At 36.7% G+C, this 23,307-nt stretch overlaps 1 protein-coding gene across 1 annotated transcript; it reads left to right on the forward strand.

Moving 5' to 3' along the window:
* The first annotated feature begins 5,809 nt into the window (after positions 1-5,809).
* LOC132091937 (cysteine-rich protein 2-like) lies at positions 5,810-20,317 on the forward strand. Its single transcript, XM_059498011.1, has 8 exons — positions 5,810-5,993; positions 11,128-11,222; positions 17,262-17,319; positions 17,598-17,720; positions 18,733-18,801; positions 18,950-19,044; positions 19,406-19,463; positions 19,734-20,317. The coding sequence occupies exons 1-8, from the start codon at positions 5,951-5,953 to the stop codon at positions 19,796-19,798; spliced, it is 606 nt and encodes a 201-aa protein (XP_059353994.1). The 5' UTR covers positions 5,810-5,950; the 3' UTR covers positions 19,799-20,317.
* Positions 20,318-23,307: the final 2,990 nt, after the last annotated feature.

Raw genomic sequence — 23,307 nt, forward strand, 5'->3', positions numbered from 1 at the left:
GAACGTCCTCTTGATAGCTGTTTCATTGCTTCTGTAATCTCCTGAAAAGTTATTTGTCTAGTGATTTTCTCCACTCTTCTTCCACCTGAGGTAAATCACTCAGCAAATCAGAGGCACTCTCAATGTCACAGTTCTCAGCGTCATACAAGTTTTTGTAAAAGTTAACTGCCAGCTTCATTTTTTCACCGGCTTTAACGTTATAGTCCCATTAAGCCGTTAAAGATGATATATTTGTTTTTGTTGGGAGCTTTTCTTTTCAAGGTTGAAAAAGAATGATGTAGGAGTGTCCATGTCTTTAATAGAACAGACTCTCTACCTTACAATTGCTCCTTTCACTTGCTCCTGTAATAACGAGCCAAGTTCTTTCTTTTTCTTGTTCAACAGCTCACGCTGCCCAGTTCCATTATCATTAAAAAATAGTACTTTCCATTCTTTGAATGTCTTTCTCCAAGCTTTTTAAAACCAAGTAGTGATATGAAAACCCAACAGGTAAAATAACAGCATTCATCACCTTATTATTCCATGTTTTATCAATATAAAATCTATCTAGTCTTGCCTCAGTAACCCTATTCTGGGATGCTTTAACCCATGTATATTAACTTTGTTAAAGGCCATGTTGCAGGTTAACCACCACTTTCGATTAATGGGTACATAAATCACTCAAGATATGTATATAATTTTTAAAATGTCTCAAAAATAGTCTTAAAGACCTATTTTTTATGTTTTTGGTATTAACGTTTTTTTTATGCAACTCGGCGATGACGTCACGTTGGGGAGAAGTCGAGGAAAGGTAGCCTCAGCCTAGTATGATGCCGCGTTCCAGGCAACCCGTAACCCGTGTTTTTCCAACCTTAAACCCGTGAAAGTGCACAGGAAATCAGGCAATCAAACTCGTGACTTCCCACCCGTGAACTCGTGTCTCGTACTAGATCGATGTACTCCTGAGTTCCGAGGTCACACAGCACGCGAAACAACAATGACAGTCCCTACGGATAATACTGCCTACGGATGCAGTTTATGCAAGTGGCATACGTTGAAAAAATGATTTTAGGTCAATGTTCCGTTGCAATAAAAAAAAATCTAGTTACAATTCCTTGCACTCAGAAAGTTTGGCGTAACTTGCCTGGAACGGTACAAAGTCATTAGTCGTGGTATGAAATGGTGATTACGAGCTCAAAAACCTGCCTGGAATGCAGCATCAGAACTATGGCGACTGACTGGGAGGAGGAAGAGGTGGCAAGAGCCAACATGTATGATGACCTGCAGCTGTGTAATTTCGAACCTGCCAGACGTGAGAGGGCAAATGAGAAATTGCCAAAAACTGATGTCCGTCAAAGCTTATTAAATGCATGGTCTGAAGAGAATGAGTGGAGAGTTGGTGAAGTGTCCTGGTGAGTTGCTATCATTTAGCATCGCAGCAAAGAGCACTGGAGCTAGTCTACGAGCAGCAGTGCACAATAACGACAAACACACACATATATATATAATTATTATTTATTTGATTTTTTTTACAGTATTTTATTTTTTATTTTATAGTATTTTTTTTACTGTCATTGAGTAGCACCGAGTGAAAAATCAACGTTTTCTTTATATCTAGTGGCAGTGATCATGACGTTAGTTCAGATAAGTACCGGTAACCTTTGTCATAGTGTCGTAGAACTGGTAAACGTTGTCTTTGTCATCTAGAAATAGAAGGCATCATGCTAGCTATATGGACGTTTCTAAGCGTTTATCTCTTCCTCTGGTGAAAATGTTGTTGCAAACGTAGCCGTGTGTGTGTCGCTGTGTTTGGCAGGTGCTTGTGTGGGTGCTGTCCCATGGAAACTGCGCTGAAAAGCTTGTGCTGTAGGGAAGTGAGTACGTTTGGGTCGCTGTTGGTCGATATCTATCTATCTGTCTGTCTGTCTATCTATCTATATATGTAGTCTATCTATCTATCTATCTATCTATCTATCTATCTATATCTATGTATTTATCTATAATCTGCGCTATCTGAATACTCTCGTCTACTACTCGTCTCTCTCTAGTCACTCTCAATGCTCTCAAGGCGGGCTTTGGTAAATTCTCTCCCCAACGTGACGTGATGCAATGCATTATGGGGGAAAGGAGACCGCTGTAAGATAGTACCTACTTTTTCGTATTATATTCCGTTTTGTGGTACCCAACAACATAAAATACAATGGATAACAGTTTAAATGTTTATTACCAACAAGCAAATTGCACAAATTCGTAAAAAAATTTACCCTGCAACACGGCCTTTTAGATCTTCCTTAACCGAAATCTTTTCTGCTTGCTAAGAACCTCGTGACTAACGTTTCTTTGTAACAAAGTCACAGACGCTATACATTACCTGAAGTGTGGGAAGAAATCTTTGACTTCTTTCCTAAATAAATTTTTCCATAGTCTTTCCAAAAGTTGCATCTAGAAAGTCATTTATTTCTTGCAGTGTATATGTGTCCTCCATTATTTGTGGACCAATATCTGAAATTTCAGAGACATTATCATCATCTCCCATTTCAGAACCAGAACACATTTCAGCACTGTTAAATACTTCAGAATCAATGCATCGGTTTTTTTCCAATAGAAATCTCATTTTCCTCAATATCATCTTTCTGATCTAATCACTAACTAATTAATACTTTCTCTGGATTTTTTTCATCGGTATTAATCTGGACATCTTCATTTTGTTACTGAACATCCTCAGCAGCAGCACTATGCTCAGCTACCTCTATCGTGGGCCTTATGTGGGCACGCCATCCGCTTATGCCCTATATCTCCACACTCAAAGCATTTCATGCTGCCAGTATTAGTATAAACCACATAATTCTACACAACTCTAAACGACACATTCAACTCTGCCTGATTCAAAAACATAAACACTTGCCTCCTGAAAGACATAACGTGCTTCAAAGCTTTGTTTCTGCATCTCAGTGGATGGAATAGTTCTAAAATAATCTACACTCATGTTAATTTGTTATCTTATTTTTCGCTGTTAAACTGAATGTACGTTAGTTTCCTAAAGGAAACAGCGTAATGTAATAAAGACTAGTATAATTATTTTAAGGCTGTTGAAGTGGTCATTGTTAAAAGTAATGTTTTGCATGTAATATTTGCATGTAATATATGACTTGTTGAGCTTGAGTCTTCATTGTGCTCGTGCCATGAGTTAACTGACGTTACACAGAAGTCTGCTTGTGTGAGGAGGAGGCGGTTTACTCAAGTTTCTTCAGAATAGAGGGAAAGACAGTTTAAGGCAAGTGATCTTCATAATTTCAAGTGATCAGGTTTTTTTTTTTTTAACTAAGAGTAAAATAATATTAATATTAATTATAATAAAATTAGTTTTTTGCTTTTGTAGATGTTGAAAGCCAGAGAGGAGAGCATCATTATTTTGTTATTTATGTAAGTTATTTTTAGGAAATTAATGTTTCTGTTGTCTCCTGCCCGTTTACTTCACATTTTGATTCAAATATATTTCATTAAAACCATTGATGTCTGTGTTTTTCATTGCAGAACTCAAACCAGCTTTGGAGTTGTCTGATTTGGAGAGTCATCATTCTTGGTCTTCCTTCTTGAAGGTAAAGTTCACACAAAAAATCATGTAATTGCCCTCATGTCATTCCAAACCTATAAGACTATTGTCTGTCTTTAAAACACAAATTAATATATTTTTAATAATCATAATTTTTAGTTAATCCATTGAGAGTCCGGATAATCATTATTTTCAAGCCTCATAAATCCATTCTGATATTTATGTATGAATGCATTTTAAATGATATGATATCGAACATGTATGTTCAAAAGAAAATACTGGTCTCCCAGACTAGCAATGGAGGACAAAAATTTTTTTTTTGACTTAAATATATTTATATGTGTTCCAAAAATTAGCAGAGTTTGTATGGGTCTGGAACAACATAGGGGAGAGGAAAATATGACCATTTCTTTTATTTTTTATGAACTAACCCTTTGAAGAGCAGTCCTCCACGTACATGACAATTTGTGAGGTATGTGAAAGTCATGACTGTTTTAATGTTTCTGAAAGCAAAGTATTTATTCATTACATGCCCTCACGCTAGTGCTGCCATTATATCCTTCTCGAGCACTGCGGTAGACAGAGACATTAAACAACCTCACAAAGTGTTGAAACTTTAAAACAGTTTATTTACCTACCCTTACTGATGTGAATACACCTCTATCTGACAATGGATAGAGTTTAATTAAATGTTTTCTCTTTTCAAATGTGTTTCTCTTTTTAGGCCACTGATGAAGAGCAGGTGGTGACTGGGGTGAATGCTGGTCAAAGAAGATATTTTCCTTTCCCCTAAACTGACGCCGCAGTGGTTTTAAAGGAGGACACTGCCCTGGATGTTGTAGAAGATGTCACATGTGCTGATGGGGCTTCTTCATGACTACATCAATTATGCTGAAAAGATCATGAAAATTGAAGGTGATGCATGATCTGTATTCATGGACTAAGAAACAAACTGTAAGTGTATAATTTGTAAAAACAAAATGTTAAATGCTTGTTCTGTGTTGTTTAGAAATGGAGTTTACACTGTTACTCATACACATGCTGCTCACATTCTTTCACACACACATGCGTCTGTTAAATGTTATAATATCAGTGTTAATGTTGTGGTTTATTTGTGAACTGTCATGCCAGAATAGTTTTAAAGAACTTAACTAATTGTACAATTATTGTATAATAGTGTTTTTGTATATTTGTATACTATATTTAAAATGTACCAAAAAAGTCAAATTTGATCTTAAAAGTTATATTCAACAAATGTTCAATGTTCTATTTATAAACTCTGTAGCTGTTCATGCCATACTTTTCTGCATTTCTTCTAACATGCAGGTTACTGACTTTTTTTCTCTTGTTTTTAATAAATGTTTACCTTTTGATTGTTATTCTTTGTCTGTAAAAGTGATTTTGAAATGAACAAGATTTGTAGGTTTAATGCCAAGCTCAATTTGGGTTCATTTTAGCCTAGCAATGTAGTAATTGTAAACCATAAAAAAGAAAACCCAGCATGCTGGGTTAAACATACTAAACTAAACATACTAAAATAACCCAGCATTTTTAACCAGCGCTGGGTTGCCAAACTAACAAAAATTGGGTTGTTTTCAACCCAGCAGTTTTTAGAGTGAGAGGATAGTCTGGACTGCTGACCGGTTCACTGTTACAACCCTTCCCATTCTCCAAGAACTGGACTCATCCAAGGGCAAAGGAGCTGGCAAAATCATTCTGGACCCCTCACACCCAGCCCACTTCCTTTTTGAACTGTTGCCGAGTGGTCAGCACTACAGAGCAATGTGCACCAGAACAGCCCGGCATAAGAAGAACCCCTCTCATGAACTGCTAACTAGGCAATAAACGTAACACACAACACTATTTATACATTACAACACTTCTTATTCACATTTCCTTGCATTTGCACATAACACGCCTGTGCACATGCACAAATACCATTTATTGTCTATTTTGGATATTGTGTATGTATATTGCTTTTTCATAGTCTTGTCACTGTCATTCTGCTTGTGCTGTGGGAGTTTCTGTCATCAAAACAAATTCCCCATATGTGAACATAGGCTACCTGGCAATAAAGCTCTTTCTGATTCTGATTCTGATAATAATATAAGAATTGTTTATCAGTGTAGTGGCCTATAGTGTTCATGTGAAACAGCCATAAATTATAAGGTTTTGACACCATGTCTGTGAATGCTGTGTAGCTCCGCAGAGTTAGAGTTTAATGAAATGAAGGGTGAGCACATTCACTTGTCACGTTGCCTGACGTCATCGAGGGAGGTTCCGCGCTGGAGATCTTCAAAGGGAGGATGCGCTCGCGCTTTGAGCATCGCTGAGAACGAGCGAGTCGCATTCACGCATTCAGATCTAAATAAAAGACAACGTGCTGAAATCAAAGGAAATCCCAGCTTTGCACGGAAGATGGCATCAAAATGTCCCAAATGTGACAAAACTGTTTATTTTGGTAAGTTGTTCATTTTTCTTCTATTTTGCAAAGCCTCGGATAAAACAAAGCATGCCCGCGCTGGCTGAAACGACTGCACTGTAGTGTCTGAATGTACTTTCGTTATTTTCATTCTCGCATGCATTGTAAACAACGTCTGCAAATCACACAACGTGGGCTCGATGGTAATTACCTGGCTAATCAAGAGTGCACGTTATTCTTAGAAAATGGATGAGTTTTCTTATTAAGATCCACATGATTTCTGCATGAGACGGCGCAGCAAATCATATTTTGTCTGCATGTTATTTGAGATACCATAAATGTTGAGCCCGTGCAGTTAAATAAGATCCATGAAAATCACAGACAGAGTTTTCTGATTTGATAATGGATGACACATGAAATGCAGAATCAGGATGAATGAAAGTAGACTATATGACAATTATTACATGAAATTATTAAAGATGATAAACCCATTGCACTAGAATTCATTCTTTGGTTAAAACGGGTGACTTTAAAACATGCGAAAATTAATAATTAGTTTGATGGTAGATTCTCAATATCAGACGTATTATTATTATTATTATTTTTATGTGAACAGCCTTAAGTGAAACAATTTAATTAGTGTCAACCAATACACCATCACAAACTGAACACACCAGATTTTTTAGCCACAATCAATCTGATTCGACCCATTTGGGGGGGGGGGGGGGGTGTTAGGGGTCTGATAAACATTCTCTCCTGTCCAGTCTATACCTTATTTACTTATCTATACCTGTTTATCATATGCTGAGCTGACTCCCTCCCACTGAACGCTTGAATAATTATAATCTGAGATCCACTTTGTGTCTGGCTGCTACTCGCTCTCTTGAGACTTTAATAGCATTGACCTGAGAAAGAAAGCATTCCTATTCACTTGAATAGTGCAAACAATTTTTAAGTCTGCAACCTGGAACACGGTTATCTTTAACTGGCTTTAGAAACATGCTTTTTGCCCACATAATTGTGTAGTTATGCCATCTAACAGCAGTTTGCCTTTCTCTTTCCAGTCAATGGTTAAAGGGAACTTTTAATGCAAAATGAAAAATTACTTACCGTCAGGCCATCCAAGATGTAGATGAGTTTGAACGTATCTTCATTGTAACAGATTTGGAGAAATTTAGCATTACATCACTTGCTTACCAATAGATCCTCTGCAGTGAATGGGTGCCGTCAGAATGAGAGACCAAACAGCTGATAAAAACATCACAATAATCCACAAGTAATCCACACGACGCCAGCCCATCATGGTAAACATGATTTAGGCAACCATTATTTTAGAATGCACCGCCTTATTGTTTCCATGGCGATGTGTCACGCAGCCACAATAGATCTGTATGACACATGGATCGCATTTATTTTGTTTTTTCTGTTTTGTTCAAAATATTCACAAACATGTTCACTATATTATGAATATCTGATATTGTGATTCTGAAATATGTGCAAGTGAATATATTTGGTAGTTTGAACACTTTTATAAGGACCGTACGGGGTGATGGGTGCCGCCATGTTGGTTCACACTGAATCTGAGCTGTGGGATTTACAACATGTAAATGCATCCTCTCCTCATGAAAAACGTTAAAGTAAGCCTCCGGTAAACTGGGAGAAGAGCAGAGTAAACTTTATAGTTACCTACACAATCTGTACTTGATATCAATAAAAATGTTGTCAGATTATAATTGTAAGGATCATTATTACGGTTTCCATAGACATCTGCGTGCATTTTACAAACGGTAAATGTATGGTTTTGCTAGTACTAATGTGTATTTAAATATCTTAAACCTAAAATAAGCATTATATGGTGAAAACATTGAATATCTGTGATAATGACAAGCACTCAGCGTGTCCGATCTGGCTCCGCGCCAGCCAAAGTGTGAAAGCGGATGATGTTGATGATGTGACGCACTGAAAGTTCTAATCACACCGGTGTGATCGTACGCATTAAAGGGTTAATGACAGAATTTTAGCTTTGGGGTGAACTAACCCTTTAAGTCTATTGTGAAATATTATTACTAATTAAAATAACTGTTTTCTATTTTAATATAACATGTATTTGTAATGCCAAAGCCGATTATTACTCCAGTCTTCAGTGTCATACGATCATTCAGAAATCATTCTAATATACAGAATTTCTCAAGGAACATTTCCTGTATATATGTTAAAAAAATCAGTTGTGCTGCTTAATATTTTTGTGGAAGCCATGATATTTTTATTTCTTCAGGATTCTTTGATGAATAGAAAATTAAAAAGAGCAGCATTTATTTAAAACATAAATCTTTTATAACACTTTTATTACATGAAAACATGTAGAACACTTGTGTGGTACTGTGATAGATAGATAGATAGATAGATAGATAGATAGATAGATAGATAGATAGATAGATAGATAGATAGATAGATAGATAGATAGATAGATAGATAGATTGATTGATCGTCTGTTAAAGGTGCAATAGGAGATCTTAGAAAATGCTATCATTAGCCTGATAGCACTGAAAGCGAACGTTCCACCCTCCCAGCAATTGCCTTCCAAAGCCACGCCCCCCGAACGCATTTATGCTCACAGACCAGAATACCAGAGACACCATAACTACAATAGGCTATATCAGCGGTTCCCAAATCAAGTCCATGTTCCGAAGTGAAGTAAAGTGAAGTGAAGCTTCTGGTCTTTTAATATGGTGCTAAGTTAACAGTGTGTACAAAATATCCACATTCTCGAACGATAATTAGAATTCATGTCGAATCAAAATGTTGAAGCCGATGTGATCTGATCTAAATAACAACAAATTTGCTGTTATTGGCACACTTTGTAGAAAAATAATGCCTTCGCAAAAAAGAAGACAGAAACAGAGAGAGAAAGAGCTAAGGGAGGCTGCTAAAGGCAGTTCAAAAGCTCCAGAAAAGTTATTAAAAGCTCCAGCTAGCCGGCAGGTAAATCAACGTTATAAATTTAGCAGTTTGTCACACTGTAACTTCTGTACAGTACATTTCCCATTATAATCTATTTTCTTAGTTAATACCAGTAATCTGTATAGCATGCATCATATAATATTTATAATATTTTATTCAGATCATATTATTAGTAGGACTATACATAATCTAAATGCAATATTGGCTACTATAAATGTTCTAAAATATTTTTATGTTAACATATTGCATAATATATAGATTTATGCTGTATAATATTAAATTAAATGTCTAATACATTGTTGTATTAGACATTTAATTTGTTCCCGTGGCTCAGTGGTAGAGCATTGCGTTCCCAGGGAACACACATATTGGTAAAGTAATGTGTAGCCTAGATGCACTGTAAGTCGCTTTGGATAAAAGCGTCTGCTAAATGCATAAATGTAAATGTACTTCCATTCAGGATGAGGCAGCAGAGGCAGGCTCAGAGAGTGAGGAAGAGCCCACTGAGCATCAACCAAATCAGACAGGGACAGTTAAACTGGCTGAAAGTAGCAGCTCAAGTCCTTCAAACCCACCTGAACAGCTAATCAGGCTCTTAATAAGCATAAAAGAAACTTCCTGACTGGTGTGCTAGAGGCAAGTTGGAGCTAAAATCTGCAGGTTAATGGCGTTCAAGGACTGAGCTTGAGCACCCATGTGCTATAGTGTGACAAGAAGAAAGATAGACAATTACAGCAACATAAATTGAACTAGCATTAAGCTGTATTTACAATGTGATTGTAAAAAGTGTGTTTTTCATTTTCTATATTATGATGATTCTGCCTCAGAGTGAGAAAATATTCAGATTGAGACAGAAAGGCAATACAGGGAGAAAGAGAGAGAAGAGACAGAGGCAGAACAAGAAGATATGGAAAGCGAGGCAGCCACATTAGTGTACACAAGAAAGAAGAGCCAGAAGACTTTATGAAGACGAAGTTAGGGAAGCATCAATATATTCAATTTAACTTGATGAGATGACTGTTTCACAAATCGAACAGGTGTCCTTTGTTGTGCGTTATGTGCAAGACATCATAATAAGGAGCGCTTTATTCAGCTCTGTGATATTCAGTCAACAAAAGGAGAACAACTTAGTAATGACTGTGCTGAAGGAGAACCAGCTGAAAGTTGAGGACATTATATGGCCAGGTTTACGATGGAGCTGCCAACATGAGCGGGCCTTATAAAGGACTAGAGTCAAGAATACAAAAGCAAAATGAAAAGGCATTATATGTTCATTGCTTGAACCTTGTTCTAGTGGAGAGCGCTTAGTCAAGCATACACTTTGTCAGTTTTTTCACAGTAGTTGAAAAACTTTACACCTTCATTGCCAACTCCACAAAACGACATGCAGCATTTGTACGAACGCAGCAAACCATGAATCTAGGCCAGAGTGCCCTTGAGCCACAGATGCCTTCAGACACCTGATGGAGCTGCAGGGAAACAGCCCTAAAGACTCTCCGAAAATGCCTTGTCTTTGCGACACTGCCCGTCTCCACAGCCTCTGTTGAACGCTCGTTCTCAAAGCTGAAGCTGCTGAAAACTAAACTTCGTAATGCGACTTAATGATCTTCTGCTTCTAGCCATTGAAAAAGACATCCCAATCATCAAAGACGAGGTTATCAAGATCTTCCAAGACATGGTATCGAATAGAAAGGTTTTGCTGTAAAAAAAAAAAAGGAATAGTTTGTTATCAGCAATGCGTAGTTGTGATTATTCTTTCAAAACATCTTTAATAAAGTCTGAAATTTCTTAGAGCGTGTGCTGTCTCCTCCTGCCCCAACCCCATAGTGCTCCTTTTTTAGTTTCGGCCACTGCCCCTCAAAATGTCTGTGTATGGCCCTGCACTCTGTGATAGTGTTTCACAGTCGTCCACCTCTCCCTGACATCCTCGATGAGACAGTTAACAGATGCACATTAGGCTTCACGTTATCTCTGGACTTAGTTAAACACATTAAGAGGTGCACTGACAAAAGGTTAACTGGATAAACACATTTAGGTGGACCAGGATAGACAGGTTTTTTTTTCTTTTTTTTCTGATGAGACACAGTCAGAAGAGACTCATTACAGAGTAATTTAAGCTCAATTGTTATAATGAAGATAGTGGCTTCAGTTAATGTACATCTTCAGATGAATGATGATCTATAAAGGGAATAAATCTCTTTGTGTCTTATAGCGGAGAAAGTGACATCTCTGGGAAAAGACTGGCACAAATTCTGTCTGAAGTGTGAACGCTGTAACAAGACCCTGAATCCAGGAGGACATGCAGAGGTGAGAGGAATACAGCTTAAAGAAAAAATGGAGAAAAAGACAGTGTTGAAGATAAAGATCCCATTAAATGCACATTTCTTTCATGTATTTCTTCTACCGAACTGGAAGCTGGCTGCATCTCATTGAAATCTGCAATAATGTGCCATAATCTAATGTGTTCACAATGTTGATTTATAATTAGCAAATTCATGTAATTTAGCAATATTACATAAGTAAGAGTGTTATTCCAAATATCAGCTCAACTGGAGCCATAGCAGGTATTACAGCCATCACCACAACTATGTGTCTGAATTTAGAATAGCATGTTAACATACTACTATTTTCTGTATTTCTGTCATCTTTATATGGCCAGTAGTGTTAATACTAAAGGCATACCCCCCCCCCCCCCCCCCCCCCAAAAAAAAAAATTATATATATATATAAAAATCTCTAAAAATCGCTTGCAGTAGCTCTGCTACTAAATTTATTTCAAAATGGCAATCCATATACAACTATGATCAGCTGTTCCTTCATCTTGGCTGAGCTTTCAACGTTGTTACGGGAAAGGATGGAGCTGATTGGTTAGTTCTTGTCACATGACCCGTGGTGCGCTGGCGGCATTCTGAAAAGTTGAAATGTTTTTAACTCAATGCGCGTCCGCGTCGCTTCCATTATGAGCACGCATACATTGGAAATATATGGCAAGCCAAAAGGGTCAGAATTACGCTATAGATGAATCGCGTTTACAGCCATACGCCGTAAAATACGGCGTTTTAAACTGCTTTTGCGCCGCAAAATACGCCGTTGTGATTACAAACGCCGTGAAAAAATTTAATTTGGCAGACACTGTGCATTCGCTTAAATGAAAATGCAAACGGTAATGCACAATTTGCATTTGCGTTTGATTATGTCACATTTTATGCGTCCACAAATTGAAAACGCAATTGCAAATACAATTTGCAATTCCTTTTGAATAAAGTCCGGAATATAATTCCATATTAAAATGTATTAACACTATTTCGTGTAGTGATTCCTCTGCATACCACTAGAGGGAGCTAACTAACTAACATTTGTGCTACTCGTACCACACTTTGAGAACCACTGCTTTAAACAATCTTGAATTCATTTAAATTGTACTGACATTTGCGATTACTAAGAAAAACACGAACAGAGTATGTTATCTTTGAGACTATTGAACGATAAACAATATAACGCGCCTAATGCATGGGATTCACATCAGAAAAATGTGCAAAGTCTCTAAAGGACAGACATTAACAAATTAGCAGCATCACACATCAGATGAGCTTCTTTAGCTTCTGTGATACAAAATACAAATATACACACGGACATATTTATCTTCTGCAGGTTACATGTCCTTTAGCCATTTACAAATTAACTATTTTTGAAAGTTAAATTAGCAATTTTCTTACCTGATTTTGCCCATTTGTTTGCAGGACCTCACAGATCACATCTGACCCATGTGCTTACATTCCATTCTAAAAATAAAACATTAACAGCTAAATATAAAATCATTCGGCACCAGCCCAGCAGTTTTAATGAGCAGCATTGCAATTGCCCGATTGGGTGAAAACCATAGCTGCGGGAATCAGTGGGCGTGGCTCATTATATTATTAGCAAAACGCTGTGAATGACGAGAGCTCTGTACAACCAAAACGGCGGTTTTTTACGCCGTCATATGGCAACATGAACGGTGTAAAAAATGACGTTTTTCATGGAGACCAAAACGCCGTCATTGACGCATTTTCGCACGTTTTTTTACGCCGTTTGTAACCACAACAGCGTATTTTGCGTCGCAAATACTGCAAATGCTCTCTTCCTTTTTTCTTTCTTTTTTTGTTTAGAACTTATTTAATTTAGTTATTTAAATAATGTATATTACATTTTATTTTATTTAGCCTTTAAAAAGTTTTAGCTAACAATACCAGCAATGCCATGCAATTGTATTACGTCACCCACATGCACTTCTCTCTGCTGTTTAAAAAAATTTTTTTTTTTTATATTTTATTTGTTTAAGTGACTATAAAAAAGTAGTAAAGAGAAATGATAAACGGCTTGATTTTATAATTATTTGCCTGTTATTGTAGTTGTTATTTCGTTTTGTTTGAGAAATGGAAAAATGAAATTAAGCTAGGTTTTTTTCGTGGGTAAAAACAAATAAACTTAGACTATGCATTAATAATTATTTTACATGTGTGGTGATTCAAGTTTGATTTAACGACAAATCTAAATACGAACAAAAAGAAATAAAGTTAAATGATAATTTGATTGTAGTATTATCACTATTATTATTATTATTATTTCATTCTGTCTGAAGAATGTAAAAACGAAAATTAAGCTATATTTTTCGTATTTTTTGTATGTGGATCAAAAATGACTTTATGCATTTGTGCGTGAGCTCCCTAAAACGCCACTTTTCAACTCAGCATGTCTTTACTGTCTTTCCCATCAAGCAGAAAAAGAGTTCCTCTGATGTACTGCTCTGCAAGTTAGACACAGCGTTTCTTCATATTGTTCGGCTATATTTCTTTTAAATATACATCTCATATAAAGAGCAACACTGCACTTCTCGGGGTCGGGCGGTGTCTGATCTTCTTATCTGCATTGTCCTCGCCGCACACTCATGCTCAGCGCAGCCTATTCCTTGTAAAGCCTGGAATTTACCCCAGGCCCAAAAGAAGATTCCATGCGATGCACGGCTCGATTCAGGTAAAGATAGCAATCAGTCAATAATATATCATAATCAGACTAAAATGGGCCTAATGCTGCACACGCATGTGAAAGAAATAAAGCATAGGCCTAGTCTAATTACTATTCACAAATGTGAAGTAGGCTAATTTATTTAATGTTTGTGACATTCCATCCAAGTCCGAAGTTAAATAGGCCTATTTTAGACAAGATCAGGAAATACGATTAAAACTTAACTTTGAACCTCTTATGCTGTCCAGCGTAAATTGAGCTCTTGGTTACATCGTAATTTGGTAGCAGATGGGTGGGGTTATATCGGGTTATTTGTCCTGCAGTGGATCTGGGCTGGATTTCCCGAATACTGAATACCCACTGGGCTTGCCCACAAAAAACAAAAGAAAGGAAAAAAAAGAAACAGCAAACAGCCCACACTGTACCCATGCCCTCCCCACCGTCCCCACACCCAGCACACACTGTACCCATGCCCTCCCCACCGTCCCCTCACCCAGCCCACACTGTACCCATGCCCTCCCCACCGTCCCCACACCCAGCCCACACTGTACCCACGCCCTCCCCACCGTCCCCTCACCCAGCCCACACTGTACCCACGCCCTCCCCACCGTCCCCACACCCAGCACACACTGTACCCACGCCCTCCCCACCGTCCCCACACCCAGCCCACACCGTACCCACGCCCTCCCCACCGTCCCCTCACCCAGCACACACTGTACCCATGCCCTCCCCACCGTCCCCACACCCAGCCCACACCGTACCCACGCCCTCCCCACCGTCCCCACACCCAGCACACACTGTACCCACGCCCTCCCCACCGTCCCCACACCCAGCACACACTGTACCCACGCCCTCCCCACCGTCCCCACACCCAGCCCACACTGTACCCACGCCCTCCCCACCGTCCCCACACCCAGCCCACACCGTACCCATGCCCTCCCCACCGTCCCCTTACCCAGCCCACACTGTACCCACGCCCTCCCCACCGTCCCCTCACCCAGCCCACACTGTACCCACGCCCTCCCCACCGTCCCCACACCCAGCCCACACCGTACCCATGCCCTCCCCACCGTCCCCTTACCCAGCCCACACTGTACCCACGCCCTCCCCACCGTCCCCTCACCCAGCCCACACTGTACCCACGCCCTCCCCACCGTCCCCAAACCCAGCACACACTGAAGACAATACAATACAAAATAATAAAAATACAAAAATACAAAAGAATGAATGACAAAAAAACTATATAAAATACACCTTAAATATGAATATGATCAAATCTGGAATTTTTAACAACTTAAGATGATAAAAATATAAGAATTTTAAATAACTAAAATATATTTAAAATAAATTAATTCTAAAAGAAATCTACACTTCTAATAGTTATCACACTTAACATTATGGATAAATGACAACATTCAAAAAAATAAAAATTAACCCTTTTGTTGGTTTACTTATTTTAACAAATAAAACTGCTTCCCATCTGCATTCCTCAAGTCCAACGCTGCTGCTGGGAATTTGGTTATCACAGCATCTGCCAAATAATAATAATAAAAAAAGCTTTTTTATATTTTTTACTTTAATTACACTAAGAAAGGAATTTTCATTTTAGTACAAACTATATATAAAAGTAAAATATCACGGTTCATATTTTTGTGTTTAACAGATGAAATGGAGGTGTTTAAATACAAGAACTACAGATGTTGAGGAACGTTGGCTTTAATCGCTCATGTATACCTTTAGTAATTTATATATAATGGATGAAAAAAAAAAAAGGGACAGTTCCAGTAAAGATTTTCTGGTGATGTACAACAATATCACAATGTGGGAACTTTAAACTTATTTTCAAGTTCGAAATGTGACCTTGCTATTTGTGATGTTACTTTAAAATGTAACACCATCTTAAAGGGTTAGTTCACCCAAAAATCTAATTTGTCATTAATTACTCACCCTCATGATTTCCAAAACCTGTAAGACCTTAGTTAGACTTTAAAACACAAATTTAAATATTTTAGATTCAATTCGGGAGTAATTCGAAACAAATATCATTAAGAATCGAAGCTTCTTGAATCACGGTTCTGAGATGGTCCTTCACTAGATTGAAAAAGTCTGTTTTTGTGCACAAAAAGTATTTGTTGCTTTATGAAAGTCACTACATTTGCCAAGTATGGTAACCCATACTCTGAATTGGTGGTCTGCATTTGTCCCATCCAAGTGCACACACACTTACATTGTATTCATTAATTTAGCAGATGCTTTTATTTTACACACAGAAGTGAGAAGTGAAAACACCATGAACACACACACAGAGCAGTGGGAAGCTATATACTGTATATTATTATTTTTAATGCTATGTGTCTGTTCAGAACAATGCATAAAAAATGGCAGACGGGCTGAATGAACATGGTAAATCACACACCTGACAGGTGTAACTTATAGAAAAGCTTATCACTTACTGATAAAAAATACTGTGTTTACCCTGGTTACTACGGTACACAGAGCAGAGATGCTCAACTCTCTGTTTCCTGAATGAATTAACTGGTGTTGAATGAATTGGTTGAGGAAATGGTTGGATGATTGACTCAAAAGCATTGTATTAGTGGGTAAACTAATTTGTTGACATCAAACACACCTCATGATTCAGTACTTGCTATTGTTATGCTGGTGGTGGTATGGGGAGGGGCATTCTCATTCTACAGCATTTTCGATTGGTCAAAAATTTTATTTGTAGTCTACATTTTCCCTATACATTTTATCTGATTAAAACCAATAACTAAAATTCACCAAACTCTTTAAACTCTTAGAGACTCCAAAAAGAAGTGCACCTGTGTTAAAAAAAAAATCAATTAAAAATATTTTAAAATACATGACATACACGTTTCATTACATTAAGGTATTTTTTAGTTTACCATGAATGCTCGTCACTTCATTTATCATTATTTGGCAGCCATATGTCAAAGACAATAGAAGTAAATATGAAATTACATATAAAGATGTATTTAAGTCCTAGTCCAAGTAGTTGTATTAAAAAATAAATAAACTATAATACATTTTTAATTTTACTGTAAGATTAATAAGTGTCAGAAAACATTACATTCAATTAGCACTTAAATATATTATTTTAAATTGTATTATTTCTATAATAAGACTATTTTAAAAGTATGTTAAATATAGGCTACTTATTTTTCACAAGGGCAGTTGTTTACTCTTTAAATGTTGAGAATATGTCATACTTTAATCTTTGGACAGCATGAGTGTAATGTAATTTTTGATGACAACAGACAAGGATGGCAGGAACTGGATGCCTAATTAATCTCAGTGATGTGTTTTATCCACTGTTAACAGCATGATGGGAAGCCATACTGCCACAAGCCATGCTATGCTGCCCTCTATGGACCAAAAGGTGCAGTACATCTAATTAATATCTCGGATGCAACTGTTTATCATTTGTGGGGCTTGCAGCAAGTAGGACACTCTTTCCTTTGATGCCACAGATTCTTAATGAGACAGCCAGCCTGCACAAGAGCAGCTTCATCACTGAAATCTCTGATCTTCATATATAGAGTATAGCTGACCCAAAAATGAAAATTACCTTCTTGAATTCTTTTTGTAATGTTTGAATACCACCCTTATAATATAATCAGAAAAGAAGCAACTGTACTGCCTGTCCTATTCTTGTAGGTGTGAATATCGGGGGGGCTGGTTCATATGTCTATGACACACCTGTCAATGATGACACTACCCCTGCCATGGAAACCAAGCCGAAGGCTGAAGAGAAAAAGGCCACCAGGGGCCCAGTGAAGGGTGAGTTTGTGCTACTGTAGATCATAATGCAAACACTTAACCCTACACAGACTACTGTATCATATTTAATAGGCCTTTAAATTCTCAACATGATAAAAACTTTGATGAAGACCCTGTTGAACAAAATCTATAACGTCGTCTGATTGATACTTTTCTGATAGACTTTTTTAGCATAATTCTAAAATTGTCAGGTCAGGTCACCTTCAGTCCATGTTTCGTATACTTCTAAGAGATCTTTACTGATTTTTATAAAATCAGTGAATGTAAGAATAGCTTTTGTTATTGTGATTAACTGAAGCAATTTTTTTTACGTTTTCTTAGAAATATGATATTTAATGATACTTTATATTCTCCTATATCATAACATACGAGCCACAAAAGATTGATGTATCAAATATGAAACTAAAAACTGTTTTCCCCTCAATTTTGTCTAAAGGTTAAAAAAAACTGTTGCATATATGTATATATACTGTATATAGTTCAGGGATTGTTCAAAAATTAAAATGATGTCATCATTTACTCACCCTCATATCTGTATTTGAGTTTCTATGTTCTGTTGAACACGAAAGAAGATCTTTTGAAGATTGTGGATAACAGAACAGTTGCTGTCATTGGCAATGTCTACCGGCAACTGTTCGGTTTCCAACAACTTCCATTTTGGGGGTGAACTATCCCTTTAATTCATATGTTAGGCTTTAATAGGTTAATTTTCATTTACTGGAAATCCAACTTTTCTGGTGAAACACTTTTATAATATTGTTAATTTAAAGAAAAATCCCAATAATGCAATAGAAAGCACCAATAACACCCTGTCAACTGCATTACAATATACTTAACCCAAACCAAAACTTGGCAATTTACTGTGCAACCATCTACTGTTTTTTTAAACAAAGTGGGTAGTGATAATGAATTTTGTAAAATATTAGGATTATTACATTTATTCGAATTAAATGTTAATATTATTTAAATGAATGATATCTGTGAGAATAATTGTCTACCTAATTTTCTCCAGCTGCAAGCTTCAGTTCGTTTTCTGGTCAGCCGAACGTCTGCCCCAGGTGCAACAAAACAGTGTACTTCGGTAAGCGCTGACATTCAGACAGTAAAGTTCAGCAGATATGGACTTGTTCTGGAACGTGTGTGTTCAGCAGTGCCAGGACATACATATGCATTTGCTGAGGTTGCCCGATACTTACAGAAGGGCCTGTGTTTCCTTCTTTGTGTTTCAGCTGAAAAGGTCAGTTCCCTGGGTAAAGACTGGCACAGGCCCTGTCTGCGCTGTGAGAGGTGCAGCAAGACTCTGGCTCCCGGCAGCCATGCAGAGGTCAGGGACACTTTTATATATTTGAATCTAAATACAGTTATATTGTGCAAACTATAAAAATACATTTTGACATTACCCAAAATGTAATTTAAGATTTAAAGTTTATTTTTATTGCATTTTGTGATCTATTTAAGCATTTAAAGATTTCAACTAAATATATTTTCACAGCTGTTCACAACATATATGTACATATATTTGAAACATAATTGGGTCAGAAAAAAAAATTAAAATCTGCCCTCTCTCAGTAACATCATAAATGTGGAGGTCAGAAATGTCCAGATTAAACTATTGTGCAATTAGAAATGACATTTGAAGACAAGTATGATTTAATAATGTACATGGGTTCTGTTTTAAACTACAGCACGATGGCCAGCCATACTGCCATAAACCCTGTTATGCTGTTCTTTTTGGGCCAAAAGGTACATTTCCACTGTCCATTTTACAATTTCATTCTTTATATACACTATATATATATATATATATATATATATATATATATATATATATATATATATATATATATATATATATAATTTTTTTTTTTTTCACGTAAAAATACAATTAAACAGGATATATTCTAGTGTACAGGAAAAACAAAACAAAACTGTATTCACTTTTATTGTTTTGATGCTTGCAAACCCCTATTCTTCTTTGACCGTGCATGATGTTATTTCACTGTTTTTGTTCAGGAGTGAACACTGGAGGTGTTGGCAGTTACATATACGAGGACCCAAACACTGAGAGCCAGTCCTAAGAACCACAACCACACCAGCAGTATTATCAGCAACCTTAGATTCAAGCCTCTTGTCTGCTTCCTTTAAATTCACTTCCTCTCTTTCGTGAATCTGCACTGATCTTGTTCATTTACAGAGTGCCACTTATATACAAATTGTACTAAAATGAGCTAGTGTTACTATTTACTAACAGGAATAATATATGTGTTTAGCCTTTTTGCTGTATTTATACAGTATATGGTTTCTATATTTTTAAGAATGTTCTTAAGATATTGATTTGTTTTTGACTGTGACATTGAATTACAGGTAACACAAGAAAATTTTGTTCGGAATGAACTGTTTTTTTTCATTAGTTCTAACATATGTTTAGTTACTGTTGTCAGTATATGTTTTCTGAACTTTGCACTTAAGGTCTGTTTATGTATTAAACACTTTGTATTTGAAATTTAGAAAAAAAAAATTGTTTAGTGCATTGAATTGTTTTGTTTCATTTCACTTTTGGGATATTGGGGGGATATACTGCCTTAAATGTATAAGTGCTGCCAATACATTCACTGCACTTTTTCCAACCACTTTGAATTTAATACCAGTGAAGACAATTATTCAGAAAATGCACAAAAATCTTACAAAAAATAAATAAGAAAATACATACTGTACATACAGTACATACCCAATCTTAAGAAAATCAAGCATGAAATGTAGCTATCGAGGCCAGTTAAACGGATGGAAACATAGATGCTTTTTTGTTGTTGTATATGTTATAATATAGCTAAAAATATAGAACTGTTTCCAACGTTGATAATGAATCATCATATTAGAATGATTTCTAAAGGATCATGTGATAATGATCCTAAAAATTCAGCTTTGCATCACAGAAATAAATTATAATTTAAAGTATAATAAATGTAAAAACAATTATTTTAATCTGTAATAATATATCACATTATTACATTTTTTTCTGTATTTTTGATAAAAAAAAATTGCAGGCTTGATGAGCAGAAGAAACTTCTTTCAAAAACATTAAAAATAGTAATGTTTCCAAACTTTTGGTCTGTACTGTATATATATATATATATATATATATATATATATATATATATATATATACATACATACAGAGGCGGACAGTAGTGAAGTATTTTGACTTTGCTGTAAAAGTACAGAGTGTTTTCCTTTAGAAAACTTTATTTCACAACATTTTCACAACGATCAGGACAGTTGACCGCCACTGCTGCGTGGCATTACGAAAGTTAATGGTTTTCACGTGTTTTTAAGCCGTACCACTTGTCCATTTAAATGTTAAAGCATCCAAACACAAGAGGCGGAAAAGCTTAACAGAATAACGTTAGCTGGTTTCTCGCGCGCTGTGTTCTGTGCGCACACGGAGAGAGAGCCGCGTATCACGGAGAGCAACACTGATCCGGGCTCTCTTCTGCGAAGTTCTCCTTGAAGTCCCTCCTGCACCTGAACGAACAAATACAATAATCAGGGGCGCTGCACAAGATCCCGGGCCCTATGCATAGCCCCCCCCCCCCTAATTACTTAGGCTGTAACTCCCTCTGAGTTAAAACCGATGCAACCGGTTCTTGACTTGTGAACGAGGCTCGGCTCGGTGTTCATCTTCAGTTCTCTCTTCACAGCAGTTCAGTCAGTGTACTGTTTGAGTAAATGAATTACTCCGGGATATTGGTTTGTTTGAACTCAGAGGGAGTGTCAGCCACATTAAAAAAGTTAACAGCTTAAGTCATTTGTGGATTAATGCGTATTGGAGACGCGAACCGTTTAAAACGATTCAGTTCGATTTGGTGAACTGGTTGAAGAAGATCCGGTTACATCGAATGATTCGTTCACGAACCGGATATGACAAACTGCTTTGTTTTGAACTCTCTCTCACAACAGACACAGAAGAGAAGACAATGATGAATAAAGTCGTAGTTTTTGTTATTTTTGGACCAAAATGTATTTTCGATGCTTCAAAATATTCTAACTGACCCTCTGATGTCACATGGACTGCTTTGATGATGTTTTTCTTACCTTTCTGGACATGGACAGTATACCTTACACACAGCTTCAATGGAGGGACTGAGAGCTCTCGGACTAAATCTAAAATATCTTAAACTGTGTTCCGAAGATACACAGAGGTCTTACTGGTTTGGAACAACATGAGGGTGAGTTATTAATGACATAATTTTGATTTTTGGGTGATTTATCCCTTTAAGCATTGTTTGGTAATCGGTCAACAAAGTATTTATAGTTGTGTTAATATTGTCATAATAACAGTTGTCTGTAGTTTTGGTTGATTGTAACCCATTACATATATTTCTATCAAAGTTATGACATTATCAAGACTAATTTGTTCTGACACAGTTTAATTCTAAGTTCTTGTCATATTTTATAACCATTTTACAAGCGATAGCAAATAAACTGTAATTATGTGAGAAATGTTGAAGGTGTCTGAATAAATTTTGGTTTGACTGTATTTTTCATTTTTACATTGAAGACTATTCAGTGCTATTTTACATTTAATTATTAAATTTCTGTACCTGGTCACCTACAAACTTGAAAAAACTGAAACATTGTGTTAATGGCACAAATAAATAAAAATGAATGAACATACAAATTAAACAATATCAAACAGGGCCCACTGGTACAACCTTCACCGGGGCCCCGCAAACCCCAGCTACGGCCCTGCGTATACGCGTCATGAGTTATTTTCTCCTGATAATCCTGACAAGTACTTAAATTACACTTTCAGTTTTGATCGTACAGATAAGAGCAATACATCAATCGAATCTGTAAAGGGTCTACTTTTTTTGCATACAGACATAATAACAACAAAACTTTGTGCATTTATAAAAAATAAAAAAAAACAAGATGTGCTGTCTGCAGCCTTTGTCTGCGCTGATCTTTATTTACAAACACGTCATTAAAATGACCTGTAACTAATTGAATACTCAACGAAGAGACATGAGAGATATATCTATAGAAAGCCTGACATGTCGTCTTTTAAACTAAACAAATGCTGCCGAACAAATATTCTGTGATAAAGTAATCCATATGAAAACAATGCGATGTCCGTTTTTCACGGATCCATTCATTATCTTCTAATGTGACCACGCCCCCGCGCTGAACGCTCTATTCAGATTAAAAATGAAGCGTGCGGCTTGAATACGCCCATAACAGAAGACAACACAGCGAGACTGTTCTTCAAGTTTTTTTTATTTTACTGTTTGCTTCGCGATGAGAGGAATAAGACATAATTCACCCCAAGAAGATGTGATGTGGTTGAGGATTTCCTCAGAAAAAAAGAATGAAGCACTTTATTCAGCAGAGATCATAAACATGAGTAAGTCTCTTTTTATTCATTTATATACTTGTACTAGTTTTCACATAACGTGTAAACATTTTACTAGTTAGACTTTTTCCAAACTATAATTCCTGACTAAATGTATAATCAAGTGAAACATTATGAAGTTTCAATAACAATATACAACACTATACCCTTCAAAAGCTTGATGTAAATAATATA

The sequence above is a fragment of the Carassius carassius genome, chromosome 18 (assembly GCF_963082965.1).
Source record: "Carassius carassius chromosome 18, fCarCar2.1, whole genome shotgun sequence".
In the NCBI taxonomy this organism is placed as follows: domain Eukaryota; kingdom Metazoa; phylum Chordata; class Actinopteri; order Cypriniformes; family Cyprinidae; genus Carassius; species Carassius carassius.

Coding starts and splice junctions, on each gene's coding strand:
- LOC132091937 (XM_059498011.1), top strand. CDS start 5,951: ATGGCATCAAAATGTCCCAAATGTGACAAAACTGTTTATTTTG. Junction 18,802..18,949: donor CAACAAAACAGTGTACTTCG/GTAAGCGCTGAC, acceptor TTTGTGTTTCAG/CTGAAAAGGTCAGTTCCCTG. Junction 19,045..19,405: donor CTCCCGGCAGCCATGCAGAG/GTCAGGGACACT, acceptor TTTAAACTACAG/CACGATGGCCAGCCATACTG.